At 51.5% G+C, this 27,841-nt stretch overlaps 1 protein-coding gene across 3 annotated transcripts; it reads right to left on the reverse strand.

Moving 5' to 3' along the window:
• Positions 1–27,170, reverse strand: BPIFB1 (BPI fold containing family B member 1). 3 transcript variants are annotated; one of them, XM_047771309.1, is made up of 16 exons: positions 27,126–27,170; positions 23,736–23,892; positions 20,557–20,689; positions 19,518–19,625; positions 18,470–18,619; positions 17,386–17,467; positions 13,090–13,153; positions 10,956–11,041; positions 9,095–9,274; positions 8,115–8,168; positions 7,507–7,665; positions 4,799–4,866; positions 3,622–3,667; positions 2,421–2,484; positions 1,655–1,731; positions 1–149 (listed from the first exon to the last, which is right to left on the reverse strand). In XM_047771309.1, exons 2-16 carry the CDS (start codon positions 23,848–23,850, stop codon positions 117–119), a joined length of 1,419 nt encoding a protein of 472 aa, XP_047627265.1. In that variant the 5' UTR covers positions 23,851–23,892; positions 27,126–27,170; the 3' UTR covers positions 1–116. The 3 variants fall into 3 exon arrangements, with proteins under 3 accessions (XP_047627265.1, XP_047627266.1, XP_047627264.1); XM_047771310.1 differs by lacking the exon at positions 27,126–27,170 and adding an exon at positions 25,961–26,055; XM_047771308.1 differs by lacking the exon at positions 27,126–27,170 and adding an exon at positions 24,220–24,266.
• Between the last annotated feature and the right edge of the window lie 671 nt (positions 27,171–27,841).

The raw sequence follows: 27,841 nt of genomic DNA on the forward strand, positions 1-27,841 counted from the left end.
TTCCAGGAGTCACGGACGAGTTTATTTGTTGAGAGAGGGACAGTCTACAGAGCTGGCTCTCACACGCCCACTGAGACCCAGGTCTTCACTGGGAGAGAGGAGAGTGGTCCCAGGTTCTATGAGGAGGCTGGGGTAATCACCAGAGCATCCTGGAATTGGAGGAGAAAAGCCAAAAAAAAAATTTTTTTTTTTTTTAACATCCTGCCTTGTTGTGGTTTATGCTGATTTGTCCTCCTCAAGGTGACTGCTGGCATTGAGGGTCATGACCCTAAACTCACTCCTAGAGAATTCTCAGAAGGAAGAAGAGGAGGGGCTGTGTGTGGACAGTGATACCACACAGGGGTCTGGGACACAGGTACAGTATCTGGGTTCACAGTGCGCGATTATATTAGACTGTTGGCTCCAAGCCTGGCCATGCTTTGTGGTCCAGGCCCCCGCACACCATATTCCATTATTTTCCTAAATCATATTAAATCTGGGAATTTCAGCAAAACTCTCAAGAAGTTTTGGAAAAATGCAGATTTTTGGCTGCCTTGATCAGGTCCTAAGCAGCTAACATTTTAACAACACTCTGCCTTTTTGTGGAAACTAAGCATCACACGAGGAACTTAACCTATTCGGTTTTCCCCAACATTCTATTATGATAACTTTCAAATATACTGCAAAGTTGAAAGAATTTTGTAGTGAGCCCTGTATACTCATTATCTAGATTCGACCATTCACTGTTTAAAACTATAGTTGCTTTATCTCCTGTCCATTTATTCATTCCTTTGACTAGGTTTTAAAACATTATATCATAAAGTTATCAAAGGGAAATCAATGTGCAGCCAGACTAAAACCAGGGAATAGAGCACAACAGGATGTTTGGAAAGAGATCCAAAGGCTGAAATAATACCTTTCCAACCCAAATGCAAACAATGGATTACATGATGCAACTTGACTTAAAAACCAAAAAAGAAGACAGTTGCTAAATGCCCCCTAATTAGAGATACATGAAATAAACTAAGCTCCAGCCATGTGGCTGGATGGATACCAGTTGCCCATCCAACATGAATCAAGTGCAGTGTGCATCTTAGATAACTGCTTATGTTATAGTAGGATCATTGCACGTAGTTCATTAGTGCATGGCCTGTGTATTCAGGCATCTGCTGGGTTTTATGGGTGAGGAAGCTGGGCTCAGAGAAGCCAGAGGACCTGCATGGGGACCCCTGGCTAGAGGGAGGCAGAGCTGGCCTTTGAACCAGTCCTTTGGTCCCTGAGTCTAGAGCCAGCCCCTTTGGGTGTCATGCACAGTATGCCCTCAGAATTCTCCATCAAAGCTACCTGAAGTGGGGACACAATTTTTGAGGGTGGGCCCCTGAACATGAGTCAAAGGTCAACTTGCATTTGAAGCCAGCTAGCAAAGCCTCCTCCCTTCCCTATCTGACTGACAGGTAGGCTGGAAAAAGCCGGAGGCCCACCGACCCCAGGCTAGGACAGGCACCTTCTTCCACTTACAGAGGAGGACGTGAGGCCCTGAGGAGAAGGCACTTGTCCAAAGTTCCCCAGAAGTGACCAGGGGAGCCAGGATTGGAGCGCAGCCCTCATCTCCCAGCCCAGGGCTCTCTCCCTGAAACTGTGGACCCCCCGGGGTAAGATGTTTATTCCTACTCACCTTGATCAGAGACCAGGACGCTGTCTCATATCCCAAGGCCTTCACCATTGATACCGGGATCCCAGATCTTAATTTGCCTGAAATCACAAATGTGGTCAGAGCCTGGTGGGCCTGGGGTGGGACTGGGCAGCCATGGGCAGGCCCACGGTTCCCAGACCTGGCACACCAGGTTCACACTGTCCATTTTGCTTCTGTTCGCCTGTTCTCTGACCCCGGCATCCACCCAGCCTCATTTCTCTGTTCTTTGCCTCCAGCATCAGCTTGGGCTGCTCCAAAGTGTACCCCCCTCACCCTCCTACTCAAGAACCATCAGAGGCTCCCATCATTCACAGCAGAAGAACCTATATTTTGAGATTTTTCACTAATAAGACAAAGAAATGGGAGCCACAGAGTGTTAAGAACCCGATATTGTGTCTCTGAGGATGTGGGGTTTGATCCCTGGCCTCGCTCAGTGGGTTAAGGGTCTGGCTTGGCCACAGGCAATGGCATAGGTGGCAGATGTGGCTTGGATCCCGTGTTGCTGTGGCTGTGGTGTAGGCCAGCTGTTGTAGCTTCCATTCTACCCCTAGTCTGGGAACTTCCATATGTCTCAGGTGTGGCCCTAAAAAAAAAAAAAAAAAGGAAAAAAAAAGGAAAAAAAAAAGAACTAGGCTCTGAGGATGGGGCATAAATGAAAGGGGCCCCAAATGGAGACACAGGTGGGGGAGGCAAAGCACCCACACTCAAAGCCCTGGGGAGCAGGGACTCGGACACCAAAGAGACGTACCATTCTCATTTGGCAGCAGGACGGAGATGAGGATCTCGGTGATGATGTCTTTCAGAAGTTCAGGCTGTGAGAGAGAAGGGGCCCGTCATCCTGGCTGAGACTCTGAAGTCCTCCCAGCCATTCCTACCAAGGCACAGCCCCACCCAGGGGCAAAGGCCGCCAGTAGAGGGGTGGAATCTCAGCTTCCCTGCTGGTCAGAGCTGCAAGGGCTCCAGGGCCCAGTCAGGCTGTAGGGGGCACAAGCCTGCTGGCCCTGGGCCTGGCAGATTGAGGGACTGGGGTGCATTTGTGGGGTGCATCCCTTGCCTCCAATCTCAGGGGGTCCACAGCTCTGTACCAGCAGAATTCCCTGAGGGAATTTCGCCCTGCTTCCCGAGTGTCTGACTTCTCAAAGGAAGCCAGAAATCCTGATTTTCATGTGGAAACCTCCCCATTTACAAAATATTGGTCAGGAGTTCCCACTGTGGTGCAGTGGAAACGAATCCGACTAATATCCATGAGGATGTGGTTTCTATCCCTGGCCTCACTCAGTGGGTGGGGTATCTGGTCTGGTGTTTCCTTGAGCTGTGGTGTAGGTTGGCAGCTATGACTCCGACTTGACCCCTAGCCTGGGAACTTCCATATGCTGTGGATGCAGCCCTAAAAAGCACACACACACACACACACACACACACACACACACACACACACACACACAAAATTGGTCAAAAAAAATTAAAAGACAAAGCAAAACATAAGAGCCAAAAATATCCATGAAACAAACAAGGAAAACCTTGCTGTGGCAGAAGACAGGATTCAGCCAATTTGAGATCTCTGATTCATTTGACTCAGATGGGAAAACTGAGGGCTCGGGACAGGGGCTGCTCAGAGTCCCTGAGATGAGTCTATATGAACAAAATAAGACCGTGAAAATAGGAGATTTGTTTCCTAATTTAGGGTCCAAAGTTTACAGAAGGAAAGTGCATTTGCATCTGTGAGGGTGTGTGTGTGTTTTCATCTATGTCTGGCATACTGTAGGTGCTCCATAAATGCCTGAGCCAGGAAGTTGGACTTCGCAGCTGAGAATGGAGAGGCTGACCAGCTCACCACGGGGATGCCTGTGGGGACTTTGTCCCCAGCAAATCCTGGGCAAAGTCTCCCTTTGAAATGGACCATCCTGGGCTATCCCCCGCGTCCCCAGGGAAAACGTGTTAACACTCACGTTGAACAGGCCAATGTCCGAGTTCATCAGGTGAATCCGATCAGAGCTGTAACAGAAGATGCCCATGAGAATGGTCCCTTGGAGTCCCATTCATTCATTCATTCATTCAATGACCATTTACTGAGCACCTACTATGTAGCAAACAGTGCAGGCCCTGGCTATACAGCAGTGAACTAAGGAAGATCCTTGCTTCATGGAGCTTACTTTGTAATGGATGGGGAAGTTTGGGAGATAGAAAACACACAGATGCCCAAAGAGCAGGCAGAAATATCACCCCCAGGAGTCAGGACCATGGTGAATTAGGGAGCTCATTCTCCTTCTAAAGGAGGGAACTGATTCCCAGTTCAGCTCTTTGTTGCTGTGTAGCAGGCAATTTTTACATGTGGACGACTAATTATATTAAGAAGACCTATCCCTAAGTGGGATGATCACACACATCCATGGGCTTGATTTGTCCCAGGAGGCTCCAGTTTGCAGCCCCTGAACTCACTGTGGGGCAGGAGGAGCACAGTGGGACCTTGGGAGAACTGGGGTGCAGAAGGCAGCAGGAGCTTGTGCCTCCGGGCTGGGGTCCATGTGGGCTCAACATTTGGACGTGATTGTCACTGCCACTGTCTTGTTGTCCTGAATGGGCCACCCAAGGCTGAAGGATAGTGCTGGGCAGGCCCTTCCAGGGGCCAGGGTCAACCTGCCCCATGGCTGCTGCAAGGCCACATCTGTCTCCTCTTTCTCTCACACTCAGTCTTTTTACAGCAGGACAGTCCAGGCAAGGCAGCCTTTCTGCCCGTCCCAGGACAGCCTTCACTCAACACTCATACCCTAGAGGCTCAAAACACTGCGTGTTTAAAGAAACCCGGTGGTCACTGGGCAGCCCCCCCCGCCCCTTTTTAATGCTATTTAGAGCTGCATGCATGGCATATGGAAGTTCCCAGGCTAGGAGCTGAACTGGAGCTGTAGCTGCTGGCCTACACCAGAGCCACAGCAACTCAGGACCCTCGAGCCGAGTCTGCGACCTACACCACAGCTCAGAGCAACACCAGATCTTTAACCCACTGATCGAGGCCAGGGATTGAACCTCATGGATCTTAGTTGGGTTCGTTTCTGCTGTACCACAAAGGGAACCCCAGGCAGCACTTATTTTTATCACCAGAATCCTCATAATGATTTTCACGCTTACCTGAGATCATAAAGGTTGAGTATAAGTCGATCATCTTCAGTGTAAAACTGAGCTTCCGAGGTGGCTTCCTGCAATGAGAGAAACTCAGGTCCCATTTCTTTAGAGGATGTGTCAGGTGTGGCACGTGGGGTTATGTGAGAAGGCTCTGGGGCCAGGGTGGCACGGTCTGAATCTCAGCTGTTGGCTGTGATCTTGGGAAAGGGTCTGACCTCTGGGGGCCTCAAATTCCTTATCTGATGGGATGGTCCCTGTAACCCACTCCCCACTGAAGAGATTCCACACAGGATTGATGATGACGACAATGATGACAATAGCCAACATACACGGAGTCCTGACTCTGTGGCAGGTGGTATTTTCAGAGCTTTGTCTGATCTCTCCTTTGAGTCCTATTATTGCCCCATTGTAGTGGTGAGGAAACTGAGGGAGAGACAGGATGGTAAGTGTTAACCAGTATTATTATTGAAATTATTATTATTATTATTATGTGGAATGTGGAAATTCCTGCGCCAGGGATCGAACCCATACTAGCTAAGTTCTTCTAGAAGCTAAGCCAGGCCTCAAACACATGAGCTGAAGATATCCATCAACTTGACCCATGGGCTGGGGTGATCCAAGCGTCAGGCTCCAGCTCCAGGTCAGCTGCACCCAGAGAACAAACTTCTCCTGCAGGCCTCGGCTTGGTGGCCTTTTGAACAGTGCCTGCCGTTGACCATGGAGGGGAAGTCACCGGGGAGTGAGGCTGGCTGGGGCAGCCCACTCTCACTGCTTGCTGGGGATCAGAATCTCCTCCAACACAGGAAGCCAGGGCACATGAAACGTGTAGTCTTTGTGAATGGCACCCCTGACGTTGTGCGTGGACAATGTGCTCAGCCATGTGCAGCAAGCCTCCTGTAAGGAGAGTGTAACAGCCTCCAACAGGTGCTGTCTAGACTCTCGGAAGCATGGCGAGGCATGGGAGGCCTCAGTTCTCCAGGGCCCAGCCATGCATCTTGCCTCATCTCTTTCTTCTCCTCGTTCTCTGTAGGATGCAGTTGGTGCCCTGCTGAGACCCCTGTATTTTTTTTGGGGGGGGCATCCATCCCCTACTGCATGCTGCTGCTAACTGCCCACAGCTGCCCCCTTCTCTGGGAACTGCCCTTGCTTGGGTGGAGTTGCCTGGCTGGGAGGTTATGTTCCTTCCTGGGGCAGTTAGTGGCCAACAGCTAACTGACAAGGGGGTACAAAAGGCTGGTCTTTCTTTTTTTAAAATTTATTATTATTTTTTTCTTCATAAGGTTGCACTTGTGGCATATGGAAGTTCCCAGGCTAGGGGGTGAATCAGAGCTGTAGCTGCTGGCCTATGCCACAGCCACAGCAACACTAGATGGGAGCTGCATCTGCAGCCTATGCTCGTGGCAATGCCAAAAGGCTGGCCTTGTTTCAACCTGAGCTTGACTCTATGGTACAGCCATGCTCCAGAGCTCTCATGGGATGAAGCAGAAGGGGGCCTCCAACTGAGACCACATCCTTGTTCAGTCCTCCTGGGGGCTCGCCCCGAATGCATTGCTTTTTAAAGAATCTTTGTCTTGGATCTGTTTCTAGAAGCCATACCTAAGATAGCTTCCTGCTGGGCCTGCCCTTTGATGACCCCTATCTCCATATTTTTACCCACAGGGTTCCCCTAAATGGAAGCTCTGAGATAGGATCTGCTGGGGTTTCTGAGAAAATCAATTGGGAACTTACTTGGAGATGATTTAGTTCTGTTCATACTTCAGAAGAGGAATTAACCCCTTTCCCTCTCAGTGCTGTAGAGAGAGTCAACTCTTATCCCCCACTTCAGTGTGTGTGTGTGTGTGTGTGTGTGTGTGTGTGTCCTAGCTCAGAAAATTTACATATTTTGTTTCATTTTTCTGACCACACTGATTGGTCCATAAGTGCGTGCTTGGCCCTCGCTCATCCAATGAGAGTCAGCTTTGGAACCTTTACTGGAACTACTGAGAAAGAGAAACTTCTCCATTGGGGTTGCCAAGTTGATGGGTTATAAGCCTGATACAGCCTGGGGGGCACTTCCATGAAGGGTTAACCTGCCTGAGAATAAAGGTAGTGCAAAGGGAAACAAGGTGGCCAGATGGAAAGAAAGAAGAATGAAGATGATATTGCTTGAATACCTGGATCCAACTATTCCTGAAGCCAATGTTGACCTGGACTTTTCAGTTATATGAACTAATACAGTTCCTTTTGTACATGTGAGTTAAATTTCTGCCCAAAGTTCCTGGATAATAAAGAGTTGGGCCCCCAGGGCTCCTGATTCCTGGTTCAGATTCCCTTTCCCTAACTAACCCTGCAAGGTAGGGGTGGAAAGGTTTTTTTTCTTTGTTTTTGTCTTTTTGCCTTTTCTAGGGCTGTTTCCGCAGCACATGGAGGTTCCCAGGCTAGGGGTCGAATTGGAGCTGTAGCTGCTGACCTACATCACAGCCACTGCAACACGAGATCTGAGCCACGTCTGCAACCTACACCACAGCTCACGGGAACGCCGGATCCTTAACCCACTGAGCAAGGCAGGGACCAAACCCGCAACCTCATGGTTCCCAGTAGGATTCGTTAACCACTGCGCCACGACGGGAACTCCGAAGGGTGGAAAGGTTTAGAAAAAGCAAGAGGAGTGAACAGGAACAGGGAGCAGGGGGCTCCCCCAGGTTGTTTCCAATGCCTCAGACAATTGAACTCACGATGCCCAGGGTGAAGAGTGGGCGGCGGTCTTCATTGGTGGGGAACACTTCCAGCACGATCAGTTGGGCCACCTTGGCATTGCCCTGGTCCACAAGGAACTCCGGGGTGTCCTGAGTCAGGATCTTCACAATCTGTGTGGGCTCCACCCTATCTGCAGCCTGGAAGGACGTCAGATCCTCCTGTGACCTCCCGAGTGCCTCACCATGTCCCCGGGCTTCTCCCCACCTTCCTGGCCTCCCTGCTTCCTCGGATCCAGGAATAGACTGTGCGCTCTCCACGTCACAGTCTTTGGGTTTGCTTCTCCCTCTGTATGGAATACTTTCCTCTCCCTGATCGCCCAGCCTCTATCAGGTGCCCTAGTTGTGCTCTTATAACCCCAAGAATCTGCCCTTTGTCACCACACTTATAACTGAAATACTATCTGCGCAATTATTTGATTCAGGTCAAACTGTCCTGTAGATTGAAATCTCCATGAGGACAGGGACCAGTCTTTTATAGTCACCAGCGATGGAAGGACAGAGAAGTCTCGCCTATACTTTACACCCCAGAGGCCAGTGGACAGACCACAGCAGGCACCTTTCAAGTGACAGATGACAAATGGACCAACCTTTTCACTGATCGCCTTGATGCTTAACTTCAGCCGGTGGGCCAGCTCAGGAAGCTGAGGATGAGAGGAAGCCAGATCAGGTCAGCTGGAGAGGAGAGGGAGGCAGGCCTCCAGCAGCCCCACCGCCAGGACCCCAGAACTCCAGTAAAGCTGGGAGGGCCTGGTGATCCCGTGCATGTGTCTGTCACTGGTGGACATAACAGCCCGTGTATCAGCAGCTATGGGGAATGATGTCCAGCTGGCCTGGACTTTTTCTGTGGATCAACAGTGGTCATGGGTCTGTGGGCTGCTCCCTGCTCCCAGAGGACATAGAGAAGTGACCCAATTCTTAGTACAGCCATGAATGTGATTGCTGGTCACCCCTTCCCTTTTCTTGTCGTCCCAGCCCCTCACCCTGATCTCTGATCCCCAAGACCTCGGTGGTCTGTTCTCTGCCAGCTGACCTAGCAGATGTCCTGCCCCACTCCCATAACTCTGGGCCAACCCTATCTCCTTCTGGGCCTCCTTCTCCCTAGGAGTCACCCCAGAGGAGGTGGCATATTCCAGTTGACTGATGGTGGTTGTCTGCTGTGCTTGGGTGATAAGCTTTCCAAGGCTGTGTCAGCGTCTGGGTTCACGGGAAGGAGGCCCTAAGAGATTCGTGATGTCTGCTGTGGGTCCCACAGGGGATGTCAATGGTACGATTGCCATTCCTGGGCCAGTCAGTGTCTAAGATGCTATTTGGTAGAGGAAGCAGGTTTCAGGAGACAGAACTAGGACTGGCGCTGGATGTTACAGGGAAGTTTTCAGCTTTAGAGTTCTATATCCAAAGCAGGTCGGTTAGAGGTGGGAGTGAGCTCTCCATTACTGGAGGTATGTAAACTGAGACTGACAGGAGGTTCCTGCTCAGAGGCTTAGGGGCCCTTGTGCATGCTTTGATTCAGGAAATTCCCGTGATGCAGCAGAGGTGGCTTCATCCTCTGTCTCAAGCTGAGGCTTACCACGTAGTCCAATAGGACCATGAGTTCTTCTGGAGGGAGAAAGGCAACTACTGCAGCATTCACCACATCCTTCCTGACGATGAGGCTAAAAGGGACATCGGACAAGGGAGGAAGATTCAAGGAATCCACAGTGTCATTGAAGAGCATGATCACATTTCCGTCTGAGTCCAACAACTTGGCCTAAGAAGACAGAGCAGAGTTGGTTGGGAACTAACGCCACAACATATCCAGTAATAACCTAAAAGGAAATGACACCATTCAGCCCGGTTCCCTTTCTGCATTTGCTGCCAGGAAGCTCAGCCTGAAATTCAGTGCCTTGCTGTAAATGATGAGTTATCTCAGGTGCCTAGCAATATTTACTCCCCTTGCACTTCTCAGGTAATCTCTGATTTTTAAAAAATCTAGATGTCTAATTTTTGGCTGCACCCAACAGCACATGGAAGTTCCCCTGTCAAGGAATGGATCCACGCCACGGCAGTAACAGATCCACAGCAGTGAAAACACTGGATTCTTTATGGGTTTATTTTTTTGCTTTTTAGGCCCACACCTGTGGCATACAGAAGTTTCCAGGCTAGAGGTCAAGTTGGAGCTGCAGCTGCCAGCCTATACCACAGCCACAGCAACACCAGATCTGAGCTGTGTCTGCAATCCAGCTTAGGGCAACGCTGGATCCTTAACCCACTGAACAAGGCCAGGGATGGAACCTGCATCCTCATGTATGCTAGTTAGGTTTGTAACCCACTGAGCCACAATGGGCACTCCCAAAACAACAGATTCTTAACCCATGAGCCACTAGGGAACTCCCAAACGTCTTAGTTGGTATCTAGGTTTCAACTTCTTAGATACTTCCCAAACCCTTTGGATGAAAGGAAAATTCAGAAGTGCAAAAAAGTAGTTCCCATTGTGGCGTAGTGGAAACAAATCTGACTAAGAACCATGAGGTTGCGGGTTCGATCCCTGGCCTCGCTCAGTGGGTTAGGGATCCAACGTTGCCATGAGCTGTGGTGTAGGTCACAGATGTGGCTCGGATCTGGTATTGCTGTGACTGTGGCGTAGGCCGGAAGCTACAGCTCTGATTCACCCGGTAGCCTGGGAACCTCCATGTGCTGCGGGTGTGGCCCTAAAAAGACAAAAGCCAAAACCAAAAAAAAAACCCCAAAAAACAAAAGTGCCAAAAAAAAAAAAGGATGAAAATGTTTGATGCTGCAGTTTTCCAGGGATCTATGAAAATTGATCTGAGACTCATGCTGCCTTGCTTGGCCTGGTCCCTCAGGGTGTCCAGCCTCAGAGTGGGTGTGTGGCTCCACATTTTGTAGAGAGATGACACTTACTGGGTGCCTCTTGCCTGCCAGTTTCATGCAGCCTCATTTCCCCCTCTCTTTGGTGACTATTGTTATTACATTTTACAGATGAGGAAACGGAGGCTCAGAGAGGTGAAGAAACTTGCCCAAAATCACACAGCCAGGGAGTTGTGAAGTTGGGAGAGAGACTTAGGTCTGTGTGATCCTCAGTGATGTTTCTCAGTCCTGGGCTCTTGTTCAAGGCCACCAGATACATGAGGATTGGCAGGGGCTTGCCTGAGAGAAAGGCTAAGAGTCCCAGTACACACACTGTTCCCTTGCCTGGGGATCTAGGGGTTAATGTTCAGTGTGTGGCCAGTAGCTTCCATCTGCTGATTTTTGTCTGTCAGTGTGGTTTACATGGACGTGTCCAGCCTACTGAGATTTTTCTAAATCAGCCTGGATGTCCTATCCATGACTGGCGTTTTCTCCTCTGAAACAGACTTGTGGTGTCTGACCTTTGGCGGTCAGAGAAGGGTAGCGATAGCCCCACTTTGTCCTTGAGGTCCCATGACACTCACCCCTAGGTTCAACTGGACAGCACTACCCTCGATGGCTTGAGACAGAAGTTCAAACTCCAGGCGGTCAGACTTGAGAGAAGTGGGCACTGCTCAGGGACAAGAAGAAAGTTCGGTGGGGGTGGAGGACAGTATTAGCTGGCAAGGTTTGGGGCTGCTTTGGCTGGAGGGGTGTGGTCTGTGGGCGCATGGGCTGGGGTGAGGGAGGAGGAGCAGGAGTAATGGTGATGCTGATAAGGACAGTGATGAAAATGAGGATAATGACGGACATTCATGGAGCATCTATCAAACGCTAGGTTCCCCGCTAAACCGTTACACCTGTTATAGCTCATGGAATCCTCACAATGACCTGGGGAGGTAGGTCCTGTGCTTCTCTTCATTTTACAGATGGGGAAACCAAGACTCCGAAAAGTGAAACGAGGAGTTCCCATTGTGGATCAATGGTAACGAACCGGACTAGGATCCATGAGGATGTAGGTTCGATCCCTGGCTTCACTCAGTGGGTCCAGGATCTGGTGTTGCCGTGAGTTTTGGTATAGATTGCAGACGTGGCTTGAATCCCGCATTGCTGCCCTTGTGGTGTAGGCCGGCAGCTGTGGCTCTGATTCAACTCCTAGCCAGGGAACTTCCATATGCCGCTGGTGCGGCCAAAAAAAAAACAAAACCAGAAAAGCGAAATGACTTGCTCAAGAGCATACTGTGAAAGGATCTGAGCCCAGTTGGTCCTGTGCCAAAGCCCTGTTTGGGACAAAACTGACCTATTGCTTATAACTCTCCGCCTCTCCCACCAGACCAAATCGGTACCCCCCCACCCCAGCAAGGTATGGGTCTGTCCACCCGATCTCTTGCGCCGGCCTCAGGATTCTCCACTTGGCCACCAGGTGGCAGTGGCGTCTCATCTGCCCCGCCTGTTGGGTGGAGAATGGAGAGGAACACCGGAAGGGCGCCGGAGTAGGTGGGGAGTAGGTCCTGCGTCTGCCTGCTCCCAGGTTAGACCTCCCGCCCTGTCCCTGAGGAGCAGAGGAGCCGGATTGACTTGGGTTAGAGCCCCAGTAGCCTTGGCTAGCCTCTTTGCTGAGTCACAACGGAAATTCCTGTGGTGGCTCTTTGAGACTCTAAATCCCAGAGTAGATGGCAGAATTTTCCTCACATCAATCCCAACTCTGAGGGGTCTGAGGATACAGTTTGTTCTTTCCCTTGTTCCTTCTTCTCTAATAGCCCACAGCAGTCTCTGTATCATTCATCCATCCATCGATCCAGCCAGCCAGCCAGCACACATCTGTAAGCACCTCTCTGTGCTAGGCAGAGCACCTACTATATGATTGGAAGTTTCCTGTTAATTTCTTTCTTTTTTAAAATTAGAGTATAATTGATTTACAACATTGCGCCAATTTCTGCCATACGGCAAAGTAACCCAGTCATACATATGCATGCATCCCATTTCTTATGTTATCTTCCATCATGGTCTATCCCAAGGGACTGGATTTAGTTCCCTGTGCTATACAGGAGGACCTCTTCCTGCAAATTTTTTTTTCTTTTTACAGCCACATCTGTGGCATATGGAAGTTCTTGGGCTACAGGTCAAATCAGAGCTACAGCTGTGGCCTACGCCACAGCCACAGCAACACCAGATCCAAGCTGCATCTGTGACCTACACCTCAGCTTGTGGCAATGCCAGATCCTTAACCTACTGCTCAAGGCCAGGGATCGAACCTGCATCCACAGACACCATGTCAGGTTCTTAACCTGCTGAGCCACAAAGGGAGCTCCTCTTCCTGTAAACTTTTAATCCTCACTAACAATCCTATGAGGTAGGGACACATAAACCCCATTTTACAGATGAAGAAACACAAGAAGGAGGTGGGGTTGGCTTTTCCAAAGCCACAGAACAAGTCACTGGCAGAACTGGGACTTGAATTTGGGTTTATCTGGGCACCCACTGGCTCACTTAGAACCTTGCACATACTATGTGCTCATGAAGTCACAGTTGTGATGACTTTCTGTCTGCGCATCCTGGGCAGGGATCAAATGAAGCTCGTCCCAGGCCTGACCGGGAGAGGCCTGCCTTGGGCAGAGCGAGGGCCCGGAGGCCAGAGCGATAGTAAAGGAAAAAGGTGGGAGAGAGCAGAGCACTTACACTTCACCAGGTTCAGGAGGTCCGCACGCACGTCCTCAAAGGCCTCCCTGAGCACAGGACACAGCTGCAACAACACAAAGGCAGGGCCTCCATTGGGCTGCGTCCCGTCGTGGTGCCCACGGCCAGTTAGATTTTCACCCATAGGCTTGAGGACTCAGTGGTGTGTCTACTCCCCTAGCTGTCACCACTGCTCAGAGCACACCACAGTCTCTGGGATCTTTGGCAATGGTTTGTCCCTTGTCCTGTGACCAGCGTGTACCTGGCTTGCCGGCTGCCCCCCCCCCCCATCCCATCAGACTCATCATGTTCATAAGAGCCCACATTTCTGTCAGAGGGAAACAGAGAACTCATTTCTTCCTCACTTATTCAGCCGAGAGACGTTGCTGACTTCCTTCCACATGTCGGATGAGAACAGAGGTCAGCAGGACAGACCCTACCAGACTTTCGCACAGTCCTGTGGGTTTCTAGCCCCAACACATCTCCTTGCTCCCTAAACTCTTCTCCCTTCAAAATTCCAGCAGTTCTCAGGAGGAAGTGGCTTTGATTCCCAAGAGGCATTTAGAAACTTTTGAAGACATTTGTAGTTGTTGCAGTTTGGGGGGCATGTTACTGCCCTCTAGTGGGTGGAGGCCAGGGATGCTGCTCAACACCCCACAATGCACAGGACAGCGCCTGCAGCAAAGCATTGTGGGGCCCAAATGTCAAGAGGGAGAAACCCTGGCTTCAGCTGCTCTGCTTGGGGAGGAAGTTGAACATTTAACTCAATTGATCATGGGGCCCAAAGGCCTTGTCCTCTGCCCTGGGCAGTCTGTGTTTCCAGGGCAGTGCTACAAGATTTTGTCATTTTGTCTTAGGTACAGTTTGCCTAGTGAAGAAGCTTCTAGTTAATCACCCATTGCTAATCTTAAGAAATGACATTGTGCTTTGAGAAATGTTAATTTTTCCTATGAAAATCCCATTCCCAGAGTTCCCCCCATGGCTCAAGAGTTAACAAACCCAAATAGTATCCATGAGGACACAGGTTCAATCCCTGGCCTCACTCAGTGGGTTAAGGATCTGGCATTGCCGTGAGCTGTGGTGTAGGTCACAGACGTGGCTCGGATTCTGCATTTCTGTGGCTCTGGTGTAGGTGGCAGCTACAGCTCCCATTCAACCCCTAGCCTGGGAACCTCCATGTGCAGCAGATGTGGCCCTAAAAAGACAACTACAACAACACCAACAAGAAACAAAGCACCAAAATATCCATTCCCCACTTCAGCTGCTTAGTCCACCCAGAACCCAGGGAGGATGGAGGAGTGGGTGTGACCCCAGCATTCATTGTCAGTTCTCCTGAGAAAAGTGTCCCTGGAGCCTCTGTATCTTCTCCCACAGTCCCCTTCCCTCAGTTCCACCTCTAGAGCTCACCTCTGGCCTCTTGTTAGAATCCTCCTCTGGAGGAGCTAGAATCCCCAGGGACACCAGGGCCCCGCCCAGACCAATTACATCTGAATTGCTGAGGTCGAGCCCCCAAATCAATGGTTTTTTTGTATTTTGTTTTTCTTTTGATTTTATGGCCACGTGCCTGGCAAATGGAAGTTCCCAGGCCAGGGAATGAGTCCGAACCACAGCTGCAACCTATGCTACAGCTGTGCAATGCCAGATCCTTTTACATGCTGTGCAGGGCAGGGATTGAACCCACACCTATGCAGAGACCTGAGTCTCTGCAGTTGGATTCTTAACCCACTGTGCTATGGTGGGAACAACTATCAGTGTTTCTGTGTGTGTGTGTGTGTGTGTGTGTATTTTAATGGCCACATCTGTGGCATATGGGACTTCCCAGGCTAGGGGTTGAATCAGAGCTACAGTTGGAACCAAGATCCAAGCTGCATCTGTGACTTATGCTGTGGCTCCCGGCAATGCCAGCTCCTTAACCCACTGAGTGAGGTCAGGGATCGAACCTGCAGCCTTATGGATACTAGTCGGGTTCTTAACCTGCTGAGCCACTACAGGAACTCCTCTATCTGTGTTTTTAAAAGACTTCCCTGGAGGTTCGGATGTGCAGTTGAGGTTGTGACCCATGTATTTACACTGGAAAGGGGCCTCAGCATTTTCTAGATGGACTCTTGCCTGATTTAAGCATGCTATGCCTTTTCCCTTTATGCCAAGTAAAATATTACCATAAGACCGTAGTTTCAAATCCAATGCATCATGGTGAGAAACCATGATAATTGATGTATGCTAGTTTTCTCATATGGTTCAGTGTATTTGGTTTTTCACCCTTAACAGCTATTATGCAAAAAGCATTTTATAATCCCATGTTCTTGCCAACTTTTGCAGTGGAAAACATAGTTTTAGCAATTAAAATATAATTATCAATTAAAATATGATTTTGCTGGAGGCTGGGAAAAAAATTTCCACCTGGGCCCTACTTCAAGAAATTCCCACCTTTAAGTAGGAAAAAAAAATTCTTTTTTCTTTTTTGGCCACGCCTGTGGCATATGGAAGTTCCCTGGCCAGGGATCAAATTTGTGCCATAATAGTGACTGGAGTCACAGCAGTGACAATGCCAGATCCTTAACCTGCTGAGCCACCAGGGAACTCCAGGAAAAAAAATTCTTAAAAAAAACTCACATAAAAAAAGTCAAGTTTTTTACAAAAATATTCACTTTCAAATTCCCTTAAGAAGGCTCTCTGTGGAGTTCCTGTTGTGGCTCAGCTGTAATGAACCCAACTAGTATCCATGAGGATGCAGGTTCAATCCCTGGCCTCACCCAGTAGGTTAAGGATCAGGCATGGTCGTGAACTGTGGTGTAGGTTGCAGACATGGCTCTGATCTGGCATTGCTGTGGCTGTGCTGTAGGCCGGCACCTGCAGCTCCAATTTGATCCCTAGCCTGGGAACTTCCATATGCTGCAGGCGAGGCCCTAAAAAATGCAGGAAAAAAAAAAAAAGATGGTTCTTTGGGAGTTCCCATCATGGCTCAGCAGTAACGAATTTGACTAGTATTCATGAGGATGCGGGTTCGATCCCTGGCCTCACTCAGTGAGTTAAGGATATGGTGTTACCGTGAGCTGTGGTATAGGTCACAGACTCGACTTGGATCCTGAGTTGCTATGGCTGTGGCGTAGGCCAGCAGCGGTAGATATGATTCAACCCCTAGCCTGGGAACTTCCGTATGCCGGGGGTGCAGGCCTAGCAAGGTATTAAATACGGTGCAGCTATTATAATAATTATGAATATCATATAATTGCATAGGAAATGGATATAACATAAAGGATATTAAATAGTATTAATACTAGGTTAGCCACATAAAGATATGAGTGCATGTGGATGGAAATTTAGAAAAAAAAAATGTGAAAGAAAAACTAGCTGCCAAGTTAAGTTAGGAGAATTATGGGTAAGTTTCCCCAAATTGTCTTTTCCATTCGAAGAAGTTTATTATAAAAAATGTACTAGTTATCTGAGAAGGTACTAGTTATCTGAGCCTCAGGAGAACCACTGTTGTGAACATATCTTGGAATTTATAGTGGAAATCAGTGGTAACAGAGGATGAATCCAACAGAGTTTTAGTTTAACCAGTGACATGTACAGGATATATAAAATGAGATTGACTCATGTTTCCTGACTCAGAAAAATAAATCCAACAGGACCTGGTGGGTGATAAACGTTTGAAGACCACAGCCAGGCTGGTGTGAAACCCTGGTGTGCTAGAGCCAGCTTGTACCCATTTGCAAGGGCCAACTGTTAAATTTTCTGGAATTTCTGAGCTAGGTGCTAAAGCCAGACGTTGTTAAAAATAAATTACATAAACTTACAATTAAATAAATTATGCTAAGAGCAAAGTTACTAAAAATTCAAAACTCATTATTTCCCAATTATTTTGTTCTATTTTGCTATCCTCTATGGCTCTTGAGGTTGTGTGGGTTGCACCAAAGTGGTGGAAATGTACACAAGAGTGTACGACTATGCATCTCTTCCTGACTCTGCTCAGTGACTGTCACATTAGTAGCTTGAAATAGACCGTGGAGTTGTTTATACCATGGAAGTCAGTAAATGCTACAAATCAGGCCTCTCTTCCATCAACCCCTCCTGAGTCAGTTGTTAACAATGTACCAGCACAGCACTGTTCAAGGCCTCCTGGCTGACTTTTGGCAGTTTCTTTACCTTGACCTCAACCATTTTTGCGGAAGGAATGACCTAGAAGCCTCCCATCAAAGGAGATGCAGGTCCCTAAGCACCAGTTTGTAGCTTGCAGTTCTGCCCCATCCCTGCAGGGGGTGCAATCATCGCCAGCCCAGAGACCCTAATTCCACTTACCTCGCCTTTCACCACTTTGGGCAGGGCTGGCACCAGGAGCTTTATGACCTTTTCAGCTATGGAGTTGAGAAAGAAGGAGAGCCTTCCCAAGAGGAGAAGGGGAGAGCGATTAGGCAGGGTCAGAGCTGATCACTGCTCCTCTGTTTTATGTAAGGGGAGACCGAGTCCAGGAGAGGAAGGACCTTGCTCAAGGCACAGGGTCTTAAATTTATTTATTCTTTCTTTCTTTCTTTATTGTCTTTTTGCCATTTCTTGGGCCGCTCCCACGGCATATGGAGGTTCCCAGGCTAGGGGTCGAATTGGAGCTGTAGCCGCTGGCCTACACCAGAGCCACAGCAACGCAGGATCCTTAACCCACTGAGCAAGGCCAGGGATCAAACCCGCAACCTCATGGTTCCTAGTTGGATTTGTTAACCACTGAGACACGACGGGAACTCTGGCACAGGGTCTTTTAGAGACGGGTCTGGTGTAGAACCTGAGCCTGGTGTAGAAGGTGCCAGAGAGTTCTCAGGGACGGGGCTGGGGGTTGTCTTTAGAAATGGGGCTGGACACTAGGATGAGGGCAGCTGGCATTTCCCCCTGTCCTCCTGCTAAGGACACATGGAGGGACGGGCCATGCCTTTGAGCATCTGCTGTGTGTCCTGCTCTTGGCTGAGTGCTTAGGGCTGCTGCCGCATCTAATCCTCTCACTGTGGCCTGGGGAGGGGAGGTACAAGGAGGTGACTTGCCCCGTGACATTCGGACAGTAAATGAAGGAGATGTGCTTGTCTGACTCCACCCACAGTTCCCATGGCTTCACCCAAGCCTGCCTGCGGTGGTTTGAGGGCCTCAGGAAAGCCCCTTCTCTCCACCTGCAAGGGTTTGCCCCAATTTCTGGCATGATGCCAGTAGTCCCATCATTATGGCTTCACCCTTGATGTCTTGACCCTCTCCAGGCATCACAGAGTTCCTGGAAGGAAGTCCAGATCAGGAGTCCCTTTCTTTCTTTGGGCCTGAGTGTTCTCCATCTGTAAAACGGGGCAAGGCCACCGCCTGTCTTCCCTCCCAGGTGTGCGGGGAGCCCAGTGGGAGGTGCCGTACTCACTTATGCAGCAGGCTGATGTGCAGGCTCCCTCGGGTGTTGGAGCAATTGCTGAGGACCAGCTGGTCTTCGCCGGTCTCACTGGTCTCCACGTGGATGACGGCTTCAACCTCCACCTGCATGTGCAGCTCCACAATGGTCTTGCCCAGGGGCCTGAGAGTGGAGGCGCCCTAAGCTATGAGCTCCATCCCAGTCTCAGCCTGGAACACGCCAAGCCTGCCGTCCACCTCTGTCTCCTGGCTCTCACTGCTCCCTTCTCACTTTTCTTGCTGAGTTCTCCTCAGCTCCTCAAATGCGTCCCAGGCTCAGTTTTTGGATTCCTCTCCTGGTTTAAATCCTCTGTGTATATCAGTAGCTTCCAAACTTACACCTGACCCCCTACTTGGATGTCTTATAAGCATCTCAAATTGAACATGTATGAACTGAACTCCGGGTGCTTCCCGAAACCGCTCCTCTCATGACCTTCCCTGCCTTGTTTGCTGGCCACTTCGTTGACCTCTCAACCTCTCCTCTCCCTACGCCACCCTGTGCCCATCAAGAATTCCTGTTATCTCCTCCAAGACATATTTGGAATCTGACTACTTCTCACCACCTTCCCGCTCCCAAACCCTGGTCTAGGCTCTTATAGTCTCCTCCTGAATTATTGCAGTTGCTTCTGGATAGCCTCCCTGTCTCCACTCTTGCCACCACCCCCCATCCCAGCAGCCAGAGGGATTTTTGAAGATTGAAATTATGTCATGTCCCTCCTGTGCTCAGAGCCCTGCCTGGCTCCCTGTCTCACTCGGTAAAACCAAGTCCTCACCTTAACCTGCAAAGCCCTGTTGGATCTGGGCCCGGCTGCCTGCTGGCCTTGCCTCCCCCCACCCCGTCCCTTCCCCCCTCCCATGCCACTCTTTGAACAAAGCAAGGGCCCTCTTGCCAGAGGGCCTTTGCACTTGCTCTTCCCTCTGCTTGGAATGCTCTTTTCCAGACACGTGCACGGAGGGTGGGGGTGGGGAGAATGAGTGGATGAAACCGTCAGGCCAGCTGTGCCTGACTGAGGGACACTCACATGTTGAATCCAGCCACCATGTCCAGAGGGATCTTGACTAACAGCTCTTGGCCATTGGGTAGGGGTTGCACCTGCAGCTGGAGGATGCTGGCTGAGGTGACTTTCAGCCTGGATGGGACATGGGAGAGATAAGACCCATGCTTCATGCTCAACTGAGCATCAGCCCAGACGGGCTCCCCTCCGTCTTTCCTGCCCACCACCCCGCCCCCACTGCCCAGCCAGGAGCTGGCCCCAAGCCCTGTCCACGGACTCCTCCTCAGCACAGTCCTGCCCCATCCCTCTCCTCCACCCCTTCCCATAAGGCTGCCATGGCTCCCCTGTCACTTGGGAGAAGAATCTGAGCTCCTGCGGCTGACTTGTGAGATCCTTTATGCCCTGGCCCCACTGAACTCTCCCTCTTGGCCTTAGGGTCAGAGCACCAGCCATTCTGACTCTCGCCCTCTCCCCCCCCGCCCGCCCCGTCCATGCCTTTGCCCAGGCTGCTCCCTCTGCCTGAAATGCCATTTCTTCTTGTCTCCTGGGCAGCATGGAGTCATTGGCTCACCTGTACCCTCCACTGGGAAGCATCACCTTATCCCTTTACCCTGCCACCCCAGGCCACCTTCCTCTGGGGCCACCCCTCTTAGGGGTCCTGGGTCACTCTCATGGTTATTTTTTTTTTCCTTTTATAGCTGCACCTGCAGTATATGGAGGTTCCCAGGCTAGGGGGCAAGTCAGAGCTACAGCTGCCAGCAACGCCACAGCCAAGCCACGCCGGATCCCTAACCCAGTGAGCGAGGCCAGGGATGGAACCTGAATCCTCCTGGACATTATGTTGGATTCGTAACCTGCTGAGCCACAACAGGAACTCCTTTTATGGTTATTGTTAACTCCTCTGGGGGCTTCTGAGGGAGCGGCTTTGTTCGATCCGTTCTTCATGTCCAGGCACAGAGTTGATACCAATTGATGATTCTCGACCGATGGACTGAGCATGCAAAGGGTGCCCCAGGCAGAGGTGAAGGCAAAGAGCTGGCTCCCACCTTGGTTCTGCACCACTTACCAGGTGATATACTTCAGGATGGAGCTCACCAGTCTGGCCAGGACACCCTGGGACGACTCCTGCATGGCATCGAGCAGGGGCAGCTGCTGAAGGACGTGGACAGCATCGCGATCCTTTAGCTTCTGTGTCAGCTCTGGAGGCAGATCCCAGGGATTAGGGCCCAGCAGGAGGGGCAAGGAGGATAGCTTGGTAGGGGACATCACTCAGGGCTACTTGGACTGGGCCTTAGGGTGAGGGTACGCTGGCCGGCTCCATGCTGGCCCTCTCCACTGTGGAGGTGTGGCCTTGAAGACCTTGGTCCAAATGGGCCTTTTTCTTTATCCTTTTTTTCCTGTGGCCACATCTGCAGCACATGGAGGTTCCCAGAATAGGGCTCGAGTGGGAGCTGCAGCTGTAGACCTGTGCCACAGCCACAGAAATGCCAGATCCAACCTGCATCTTCAACCTACACTGTAGCTCACGGCATCGACGGATCCTTAACCCACTGAGTGAGGCCAGGAACGGAGCCCACGTCCTCACAGACAATGTCAGGTCCTTAACCTGCCGAGCCACAACAGGACTCCAGATGGGTCATTTTCCCATGGAGACTGTGCCTGGGCACAGGTGGGACCATTCATACCCTTGAACATTGCCAGCCTCTGCCAGGAATGTTGGCCAGGAGCCTGGCACCCAGCCCTCTTACTAGTTTGGGCAAACGCTCTGGAGCCAAAAGGCAGGGAACCCTTAAGTCCCCTTTGGGGGCAGTTTTCTGTTGAAACAAATGAGCTGATGATTCTCTGGCATCCATATCTTATGGGCCTATCATCCAAAGAGCCCCAAGTGCTGAGCAGAGCAAGGAGGAGCCAGGAGCCCTGGACTCTGGTCTCAGCTGGACTTTTCCCCTGACAGCCCAAGCCCATTTGGCTTGTGTGCAGAGCAGGTCAGGGTGCAGCAGAGCTGATGCTCCAGAAGCAGCCCTCAGCCAATGACAGATGGGACTTGGTGTAGAAATCCCCAGCTCCCTCATCCCGGGGGCAGGATGAATGACTCAGGTGCATGGCGCCCCCCCCGCCGCCCGCCCCCCCCCCCCCCCCCCCCCATGTCCCGGAGTCCCTGTGTGTTCAGACCTCTTGGCGACAAAGTCAGCCTTTTTGCCTGCCCTGAGATAATGCAGCCAGTCTCTGTGAATAGTCCCCCTTTGCCAGCAGGCACTCTGTTAGGCACTGTTCACAGAGGCTCTGGAGGGACGTGGAGGGAAGTGGAGGGATGTCTGGTGCTCCTCCTGCCAGACTCCAGTGGTGTCACCTCCCAGGGCTTTGAGCTGCAAGTGAGCAGCACTCCCGATGGCAGCCAGTGAGTGACTAGGGGTCCCCAGCTCCCTTCCAGGCAGTTTCCCGGGGACAGTTCCCTGTGAGCCAATGGCAACCGCATCCTAAAGAATTCCATTGCGATGTGTGGAATGTATGGATGTATGGAAATTGATCCCCTGGGCAGGCAGTTCTCTGCCAACTGGCCTCAGCCTGCCAACCGGGGACCAGCTCTGACCCAGGACAGCTCAGGGAATTGCCCCATCATACAGTGACTTCAACCCACTCCTCCCAGGAGGTCTGGAAAGGATTCTCCCCTTCAAGTTTCTCCTTGGCTTTGAGCTCCCTGCTGCATTTTCATCCTTGCCCTATTCTTTGGTGTTCTCCCTTTCCCTTCTTAACCAATTCCCCAGTGTTCCAGTTTCTGCTAATAATAATATATCTCTATTTTTTAGGGCCACACCTTCGGCATGTGGATGTCCCCAGGCTAGGGGTCAAATCAGAGCTACAGCTGCCAGCCTACACCACAGCCACAGCAACTCAGGATCTGAGCCGCATCTGTGACCTACACCCCCGCTCACAGCAACGCCGGATCCTTAACCCACTGAGCGTGGCCAGGGATTGAACCCGAATCCTCATGGATACTAGTCGGGTTTGTAACCCACTGAGCCACAACGGGAACTCCCTCTGCTAATAATTCTGTATACTAACCATCTTCTGGGCTTACTGGGTAGTCTCTGTCTTCTGCTGGCCCGGACCACCACAGCTCCTGGTAGTAGCTGGCTTGCCCTTACCTGACTTGCTTCCCGCTCTCCCGTGGGTGTTTCTAGGGGTGGCCTCCCATGCCACCCACTTGTACACAGCTCCTGGGCTCAGACTCTGCCTTTGGAAGAACCTAAATGGCTGCTCTTCTCCCAACTCCTTCCGGCTGGTGATTCACTGTGGGCCAGGGGCACGTGTGTCCCCCGCCCAGCACCCAGAGCTCTCTGCTCCCTAGTCCTATTTGGGGATCCCTCCTATGCTACAAAGCCAGTCTGGTCCTGCAGGACCTGGGCCTTCCCTGCCCACCCAGCTTTAGCCTGGGCCCGCCACAGGCAGGGGACTGAGTCTCTACCTGCTTCAGGTGGGCCTCCAGAACCTACGGATCACCTCCCTCTCAGGGGACAACACTGAGGGCAGGGCTTCTCAACTAGGGCAGTGACTCTTGGGAGACTTTGGTAATGTCTGGAGACATTTTTGGTCATCGTAGCTCGGCTGAGGAGGCTGCTAAACAGCTGCAGAGCCCAGGACAGGCCACCTCCCCCGCCACAAAGAGGAATTCAGCTCACGAGCTCAGCTGTGGCCGAGGTTGAGAAGCTCAGCTGAAGCGGTCATTAAGCTCTTGTCGCTTCCTGTCCTATTGGATGATCCCAACAACTGGGATCCCAAAGGCTTCTTTCAGAGGAGGAAACCAAGGCTCAGGGAGTTGTCGGGACCACAGAGCTGGAGCATGAGCAGGCTGTGCCGGGGGCCCAGGCAGCCAGACTCCCAGCCCAGGGTCTTGGCTCCGAGGACTAGTTGCCCACTGGGTCCAACTCAGGAGGCGCTCCAGCAGTGGGATTTAGGCAACAGCAGTCGGAGAGGCAGTCGCATGAGCACAGGTGGTGACCCTGCCCCCCGCCCCCCAGGCCATGGAACCCCTGAGTATGAAACCCAGAATTTAAGAAGAAGGAGCTCTTGGAATTATGGCTTCTTGAGATCACAGACATGCCTAACCTTTGTAACTCGCCCAATCAAGTCTCGTCAAAGACCTGGCATCCCAGCTGGTGATGGGGAACTCCTTCCCTCCTCTGGAGGGTGGCTCCACCTGCCTCCTTGCCCTTTGCTGGTGAAGCCTGGGAGGCCAAGACTTACTTTCTTTGATGACTTCTGGGCCGAGCCTGAGAACCGCAGGAGGGCAGAGGGTGGCTGCCACCAGGTGGGTGGCCAGCAAACCACAGAGGAAGGTGAAGGTCCGTGGGTTGGCCATCTTCTCCAGGGTGGGTTCGTAGCAGGTGGCAGGTAGTAGAAACTGGAGTGAGCACAGAAGCCCCTGTGAGCTGGGCAGAGAGGCCCAGGCCAAGTCCACCATGCCTGGTAATAGGGTCATGGAGTCTAGAGAGGCTGTTTAGTGAGATGATTGAGAATTTGGCTCTGGAGCCCAACTGGGTCTCTGCGTCCTTAGACAATCAACTTAACCTCTCTATGCCTCAGTTTTCTCATCTGGCAAATGGGTATCGTACCTGCTACTTCATAGAGTTGGCATTAAATGAGTAACTATCTAGAAAGCATTTAGCATAGTGCCTTTCCCATGGCGAGCACTTGGAGAATATTAGCTATTTTCTCACAGGACACCCACCATCAATGCTCAGGACAAAGCTCCTCTGCTTCTGCTTTCCCCTACCCGTCACTGTGGTACTTAAAACCCTCAGCCTCGGCCATCACTTCCTGCTTTTCCCTTCTTGCTAAAGTTCCAGTCATTCTAAGTGGCTTGAAGTTCTCAGAACATGCCCTGTGCACTCCTGTCTGCACCTTTGTGCCCGGTCTTCCTGTGCCCCGTAATGCCTTACCCCTTCCTTATCTGCTTGCTGAACTCCTTTTCATTCTTAAAAGCTCTGCTCACGTGTCCCCTTCTCTGTACAGCTTTCCCTCTCCTGCAGAGAGGGAATGTGCAGAGATTTTGGACCACACTTGGAGAAATGCCATCCTGGGGGCTGGGGTGTGCCCAGGACTAGAAGTTTGGAGGCAGGAGGGAGAGGAGAGTTTGGTAGGATGCAAAGTGGGAGGAAAGCCATTTGCTTAATTCACAAAACGAAGGGGACTGGGAAGGGAGTAGGTGGCTTTTGGAGCCAGGAAGAGAAAGGCAGAGAGGGAGAGGCCTGTGGGTGCCTCCTGGAAGAGGAGCTTGGGGTGTTTTGACCCCTCCGGGGGTGGGGGGTGAAGTATCAGCAGCTGGAATCTTGTCCTCAGCTGCCCAGTCTGCACCCTGGATCTGCCCCCCACCCGCCACCCCACTGCATCACAGCTTCCGGCTCCTATGGACCATCCTGCTTGGAGGGAGTGGGGGAGGATGCTGACCTGGAGACCTGAGCCCTCGCTGGGTTCAGCACGTGGGCTCCCTGTTGCCAAGGACAAAGGCAGCACCTGGATGATGTGTGTCTTCTTGTGAGCTCTTTGATGCACTTGCAATAACAATTCATTATCTGCCTCCCTGATCAGGCCGTGAGCTCCGGGGGAGAAGGGTTGGGCCTACCTGCTCCCCGCTGTGTCCCCAGCACCCAGCACAGAGCCCGGCGCACCATGGATGTTTAGTAAGTAAATGGTTGCTAAATGAATGAATGGCTCCTGGGGGCCCTGGGAGAAGAGGGGGAATGTGAACCTGATAAACTGAGCGGGTCTGGGCCATGGGGACCCCTGTCTGGTCACAGGACCTTCATCCCTGAGTCTGCAGAGACCTGAGGGTGGAGAAGAACCATCATGGGCCTGGGAGTTAGATGGTCCTGAGTCGGAGGCCTGCCTCTACCACTTGCTTTGTGATCTCCAGCAAGTGACTTACCCTCTCTGTCTTAGAGGCTTTTATAGTTTTCTCATCTATAAAAAAAGGAATAATGGGAGTTCCCATTGTGGCTCAGTGGTAACAAACCCAACTAGGATCTATGGGGATGTGGTTCAACCCCTGGCCTCTTTCAGTGAGTTAAGGATCCCGGCGTTGCTGTGAATTGTGGTGTAGGTGGAAGATTTGGCTTGGATCCCATGTTGCTGTGGCTGTGGTATAGGCCGGCAGCTACAGGTCCAATTCAACCCCTATCCTTGGGAACTTCCATATGCCACAAGTGCAGCCCTAAAAAGCAAAAACAAACAAACAAAAAACCGGAATAATGGAATTTCCTCTGTGGCGCAATAGGATCGGTGGCATCTTGGGAGCACTGAGAGGCAGGTACCATTCCCCGCCCGGCATCGTAGATTAAGGACCCAGTGTTGACACAGCTGTGGCTTAGGTTACACCTGTGGCTCAGATCTCACCCTAGCCCAGGAACTCCATATGGCTCGGGGTAGCCAGAAAAGAAAAAAAAGGGGGGGGATAATAAAATAATACTTACATCACAGAGCCGTTGGGATGATTAAATGAGAGAATCCATTTGTGGCCACAAGTGCTCAGCGAGTATTAGCTGCAGTTTTGATTATGACATTATTGCTAATACAGGGGTCAGAAGGAGCTACACTGCAGTCACTTGCAGTCACAGCCGGAAGACAGGGGTGATGCCCTCCACCCTGCTCTTTTGCCCCGGAAGCCCCCCATCCCCACTGCATAGTCTTTTTCTTTTTTTTTTCAGGACCACATGCAGCATATGGAGGTTCCCAGGCTGAGGGTTGAATTGGAACTACAGATGCTGGCCTACACCACAGCCACAGCAACGTGGGATCCGAGCCGTGTCTGCAACTTACACCACAGCTCACGGCAACGCCCGATCCTTAATCCACTGAGTGAGGCCAGGGATCAAACCCATGACCTCATGGATCCTAGTCGGGTTCATTAACCACTGAGCCATGAAGGGAACTCCCATAGTCTTTTTCTTGACCCTGTTTTGCCTTCATTATCAGCTCACAGCCCCCTGTCCTTCTCTGATCAGAGGTGCTCAGGAGGCCAAGAGGACGGCAGCACCCCCTCTTGAGGAAAATTGTCTCCTCTAAAAATCTGAGCACAATGCATACCCCCACTATGTTGCATCTCGCCTCTCAGCCTTTGTTTATGCTGTTCCCTTTGCGTGAGAGGCCCTTCTCGCATCCTTTGTCCAGGCAACTTGCACTCAGCTTCTCAACCAACATATCACCTCTTTCAGGAAGCCTGCCCTGACTGGCCTCCACCACCATGCCCCTGGGCTTTCCTTGAGCACAGCATGTACCACATTGGGCCCTGTTGGGAGTTCCTTGGGGGCCAAGTCTATCTGATACTTCTTGTCCCTGGATCACCCCAGCACAGGGCTGGCCACAGAGCAGTTGGTGAGTGCAGTGGGGTAACGTCAGTGGGCTGAGATCAGGGAAAGACTGGGCTGGTCCACTTCCTTCTTCACTGCTCTTTGGTCTTCTGGGCAAGGGAGCTGGGAACCTCTCTAGCCCGGGCCTTGACCCTCAGGGGTTCTAGGGACTGAGGGGACTTACCCTGGAGCCAAGCCTCCCTCCTGCTCCTGACCTGACCCCAACGGGCGTCTCTAGCTCAGATGCTTCTTGGCGCCGTAGGCCCTCCGCTCCCTCCTACACTTTTACCTGGACACGAAGAGTCCTCGGCCCTCGGCTCTCCTCACCTGGGCAGCGGGTCTGCAAGTCCAGCCTTATATCCTGCACACTCGCTGCATTTGGGCTGAGGTCTCCAAGGTAAATATTTGTGGCATCTGGCTAGCTGCAGCCCCGCCCAGAGGCAGCCTTGGGACTGCAGCTTCCTGAAGTTTGGAGAAAGGAGGATCTGGCTGAGCTGAGGCTGCTGGGTGGGGTGCCGGGCAGTGGCAGAAGAACTGGACCAGGCACAGTGTGGCCCATACAAGGGGCTCCCTGCCTCCTGTGCAGCTGTTCCCGTGGGGACATCGATGAGAACAGGGGCAGGTGATGTTAATCACCTACAGTGTGGCAGGTGCCACCCAAGCTTTGTATCAGTCCCATCAACGGAGTCTCATTCCTGCCAGGGTCAGCATTGTTACCCCGACTTTGTCACAGAGGCACCAGCCAGCAAATGGCAGAAGCAGTGTTCAAACCAGAACTCGGACTTCGAAACCTCTCTAGGGACGTCTCCAAGGCTTGGTGGACACAGGGGGTCCTGGGACAGACTGAGTTGGAGTCGAGGCTCCACTCTTTCCATGCTGTGTGACCCAGAGCACATTCCCTAACCTCTCTGAGCCTCAGTTTCTCATCTGTGAAATGAGAGGAATGGGAGAACCTGCCTTCTTGCGTGCTGAGCACATGGACTGGAGGTCCCAGCACAGAGTAAG

This window comes from Phacochoerus africanus, chromosome 3 (genome assembly GCF_016906955.1).
Source record: "Phacochoerus africanus isolate WHEZ1 chromosome 3, ROS_Pafr_v1, whole genome shotgun sequence".
NCBI lineage: Eukaryota > Metazoa > Chordata > Mammalia > Artiodactyla > Suidae > Phacochoerus > Phacochoerus africanus.

Coding starts and splice junctions, on each gene's coding strand:
- BPIFB1 (XM_047771308.1), bottom strand. Junction 3,668..4,798: donor CTCAACCTTTATGATCTCAG/GTAAGCGTGAAA, acceptor CTTCTGTTACAG/CTCTGATCGGATTCACCTGA. Junction 2,485..3,621: donor CGGACATTGGCCTGTTCAAC/GTGAGTGTTAAC, acceptor TCTCTCTCACAG/CCTGAACTTCTGAAAGACAT.